The sequence below is a fragment of the Lepidothrix coronata genome, unplaced genomic scaffold (assembly GCF_001604755.1).
Source record: "Lepidothrix coronata isolate B3197 unplaced genomic scaffold, Lepidothrix_coronata-1.0 Scaffold119, whole genome shotgun sequence".
NCBI classification, from domain to species: domain Eukaryota; kingdom Metazoa; phylum Chordata; class Aves; order Passeriformes; family Pipridae; genus Lepidothrix; species Lepidothrix coronata.
The window spans coordinates 1,479,260-1,483,685 of record NW_016690299.1 but is presented as its reverse complement, the minus strand read 5'-3'; the positions used below and the strand labels follow the sequence as shown (position 1 = coordinate 1,483,685).

Sequence of the window (4,426 nt, the reverse complement as noted above, 5' to 3'; positions counted from 1 at the left end):
GCCGGGTTAACCCATTTCTTGCCTGATTTTGTGTCCCTTCTGCGAGTCGACCCTCTGAAAGGAAGGGGTTTCTCCAATTTGGCACATTTCCACGTCCATCCATCCATCCTTCCCGTGCCCTGCCCCTCTTCCCAGCCCTGCCCAGAGAACTTGGTGCTCTGCAGGTCCCTCAGACCCATCCTTTGGGTTCTGCTGCTCCAAGTCCTCTCCAGTTCCTCCCCTGGAGGTTGTGTCTCATCCCACAGGAGGACCTGAGCCCTGGCACGGATCTCCCTGGCGATGGGCACTGCCCAGGCTGCCGTGGATTCTCCGGGGATGTGCCACTGCTGGAGGTGTAGGGAAGGGCCACTGTGCTGGCACAGCGCCTGGCACGGCAGCACAGCTGCACTTGGGAGCTGCTCTGCTGCCTGGAAATGCAAAACGAGCCACGTTTGCTTCTTCTGAGGCCACACAAAAAATCCAAATTAACGTGCCATGATGTCTGGCTGCACGTCCCATCCTTCACCTCCCTGTGAACAGGAAAGCTGGGGTGAAAAAAGCCGCTCACAGAGCTGATCCTGAGGGGAAACTGAGGCAAAAAACTGGGAATCCTGAGGCTCAGGGGCACGTCAGGGATGGAGCCATGGCAGGGCCCACCACCCCCCTCTCTGTGCTTCCCCGTGGGATGGGGGGAGAGCAGAGCTCCTCAAATCCCTGGGAAGACACACAGTCCCTCAGCTCTGCCTTGCCCAGCTTGTTTTCTTGGCCAAAGAACCCAGAAGAACTCGAGTGCTGCGGGGATGCACTTTCCCCCCCCTTTCCATTATGCATGACTTGCTCTGTTAATAAAGCAGAAAATGTAGGTATTGAGGACATGATGGTTCTCCTTTCACCCAACCTCGAGTCGCCAGAGCAGAGATGGCTCAGGGAGGAGGCTGAGGGGGCACACAGGGGTTGGTTTTAGCAGCCAAGAGGCAGCTCAGCAAAACGGGGGAGTTTTGGGGAGAGAGGATTTCTGTGTCTGGTGACACTTCTGTGTCTGGTGCTGACCTGCCCCATCCTGGGGGATCACCGGGGACTGGGGGTGCAGGGGGTGTCCCCAGGGGCCAACTCTGTCCCCTGTGGAGTGAGGAGCAGTTAGGGAATGCCTGGATATGAGCCTGAAGAGCCTGAGTGCTTCCAGCTCCGGGGTGGGGGCTGGAGGGATGGCTGGGAGCAGGGAGACCCTGCCAGCGCTCTGCTGGTGTGGGAATCCTGGGGAATGATCGCTCCAGGGGCAGATCCAACACTTTGTGACTCCGGGAAGCTGTTTCCAAGTCACCACAGTGACTTGTGGTACCCGCTGGGTGAGATGTTGCTGCCGTGGCGGAGTGTGTGACCCAGCACCCGGTGACACTGGGGCCACTGGGGCATGTTTTGCTCACTCCTTGCAGAGCTTTTAGTCCTTTTCCCACGATTTCAGCTGGAATGAAGCAGGGCAGCTACAGAGGAGGAGTTTTGCATGTCTGGGAACAGCAGGTATGTCACAAGGTGTGACGGTTCATCCCTCTGTGCACCCCCACGCCGTGTTTTAGGCCAACTCCTGGAGTAGAAAGTGCTGGACATCCCCCCTGCAGCTGTGGAGAACCTTGGGATGGCCATAAATACCTCCAGAAATCACCAATGTAATGAGCAGTGACAGTTCTCAGAGGGCTCTGCAGCAAGGCCGGGGGAGTGGGAAGCGTCGGGAGAAGCCTCCAAGGCCACGGGAACAACGAGGCTTCCCTTTGCCGGCTCAAAAAAACCTGGAAGTGAAGGATTGGACGTGTTAAACGCCACAGAGATCGTCCTGCTTCCCCGTGCCAAGCTCCCAAACGTTATCTAACAGCCTTAATATTTACCGCGGTCGGAGGTTTAATCAGGGAACGGGTTGGAATCGGGAAACCCAAAGCCTGGAGCTGCCCCTTCCCGGCTGGACTGGGGGCCGATAAAACCTGGGGAGGTGGAGCAGGGGCAGGACGCGTCGGGAAGGATCTTCCACCGCCCCCGGCTGCCTCTTTGGAAGGCCGGTGATTATTTGGTGGCTCTCAGCTCGTGGGGAGGGGGAGGATTAAGGATCGCTGGCTTTGGAGCTGGGAGCGTCTGCTCTGCCCTGCCCTTCCCCTGGCGCTGCCCCGGCAGAACGAGTGGCTTGGAAGGATGAAAAAAAAGGCCTGGAAAAATGAAACCCCTCCGAGGAAGAGCTTTTTTTTCCACCTTTAGAAAGGTTTTTAGCCCGGCCGGGGAAGCCTCTGTATCCCCAGGAATGGATGGCCAGCCCCCCAACGCGCGGGGCTTGGGAGGGTGTTTTCGTGGAGAGGAATCATTTCCATGGATGTGATTTCCATGGAGCTCGCTGGCTGTGAATGCAGGCGTTGTGCGGGCCGGTTTAACCCCCACACAATCCCGGACATTGTGCCAGGGAAGCGCGGCAGCCCTTGGGAACAGGGGAGGAATTATGCGGAGCCGGGAGAGCTCCACCACCGCCCGCCCCGCTCCAGGAGCTCCCGCGGGAGCCAAGGGATCCTCGGGATTTTTAACTCTTCGCTGAGCCCTGCAGAGGGATCCCCTCCTCCCTCTCCCATTCCGGGGATGTTTACGCTGGGATTTCAGAGGAACTTCGGCTGGAGAAGCCAAACCTGGGAGCGTGAGGAGCTGGGAAACGTCCTCTGTGGTTTTTGTGGATTGGGATGGACTCTGCTCCCGAAATTCTGGTTGTGCCATAGGTAAGGGGCTGGAATCCCAGAAGAGAGGCTCTGGTAGCTGCTGGTCCGTGTATTTTTAGGGCTGGGTGTGCCCTGGGGTGATGGTTTGGGGTTTAGGGTGCAAATCTCGACCTAAATCCTACCGGTGCTCAGTAAACGTGGAGGAGATGATGGGATTTAACCCGGAGACTTCCATGAGCTTTGGTGCATCCTGGGATGTGTTGGACAGCTCCAGGAATGCTCCTGGCGTGCAGTGAGCTGCCTCCCTGGCTCTGCTGGAGCAGCACATCTCACCCTGATGCATCTTCTGCTCCAAACGTTGCCTTTGAGTCCATGAGAGGCAGATTTGGAGGGAATCTGGTGGTGAGGAACAAGCCCTTAAACTCCTGAATTAAAGGCTCTGTGGGCCCAGAAGAGCCAACTGCAGTTTAATTAGAATCAGCCTGATGAACTGCTGGGGAGGAAGGAAAGGGAAATTATTAAAATTCACTTCTGTTTTCCATGTTCCTCAAATATTTCCTGGGATCCCCTTCAGTGAAGGGATGAGCTGATCCCTTCCAGCCTACATATCCATGTATTTATATGTGTATTCTTGTCAGGAATGAGCTCTTTTGCTTCCTATCCTCTCCCTCCAGTGGAAAAATCCCTTTTGGATGGGAAGACACACCCAGCAGGATGAAGGTTTCAGCAGGGAGGATGTTGTTTTCCTCCCCCTGCCAGCACCAGGATCCTGCCACTCTCCCTTGGATGGACTCAGGAACATAATTTATTGCTTCAACCATGTTTTTCATATATGGAATGACTTTTTTGTGGTTAAAAGGGGATTTTGAGAGCAGCTGTGTGAGGGAAGGCAGCTCTCTTGGTCCCCATGACCCAATCTGAGCCAGTGCTTTCCTCCCTTTGCCAGCACCAGGATCCTACCACTCTCCCTTGGATGAACTCAGGGACACAAGTTGTTCCTTAAATTATGTTTTTTTGTACCTGGAAGGACTTTCTTTTTGGAGAAAGGGGATTTTGAGAGCAGCTGTGTGAGGGAAGGCAGCTCTCTTGGTCCCCATGGCTGAGTCTGACCCAGTGCTCTCCTCCCTCTGCCAGCACCAGGATCCTGCCACTGTCCCTTGGATGGACTCAGGGACATAATTTATTACTTCAACCACGTTTTTTATACAAGGAATGACCTTTTTTGTGGTAAAAAGGGGATTCTGAGAGCAGCTGTGTGAGGGAAGGCAGCTCTCTTGGTCCCCATGACCCGGGTCTGACCCAGTCCCCACCATCCCACCCCTTCAGGTTTTTTTTTTTTCGCTTTCTCTTTTTATAGCCCCTCTTTCCAATTTCGAGTTCTGTCTGGATCCAGATGAATTATTTCCTGCCATCTCCATAAATAATGTCCTCACTAAATATAGCTGGGAATGGAGAGCAGGCACTTTGCTGCTTCTCAGACACAGTTTGAAGCTTTTCTGGAAGGAGGACTTTCTTCCAAGATTTTGGAAGCAGCCTGGGAGAAGAGTGGCCAGGAGGTACCTCCTTCCAGGAGGGCTCCTCGCTTCCATGGAAGGTTGAAGGACTGAGGAGTTGCCTTGAACTTCCTTACAGGCTCACATCAGGTTGGATCTCAGGGAAACGTCAGTGGTTGGCACTGCCCAGGCTCCCCAGGGCAGTGGGCACGGCCCCAAGGCTGCCAGAGCTCCAGGAGGGTTTGGATGATCCTCTGGGGCACAGGGGGG

General features: G+C 55.1%; 1 protein-coding gene across 1 annotated transcript in view; it reads left to right on the top strand.

The window, feature by feature from the left end:
* The first annotated feature begins 2,263 nt into the window (after window positions 1-2,263).
* The window catches only part of MDGA2 (MAM domain containing glycosylphosphatidylinositol anchor 2), a 306,141-nt gene continuing 303,978 nt past the window's right edge, over window positions 2,264-4,426 (top strand). Inside the window, exons 1-2 of the mRNA XM_017825436.1 lie at window positions 2,264-2,301; window positions 2,611-2,723. Of these exons, the coding sequence (XP_017680925.1) occupies window positions 2,264-2,301; window positions 2,611-2,723 (151 nt within the window). The remainder of the gene's footprint in view (window positions 2,302-2,610; window positions 2,724-4,426) is intronic.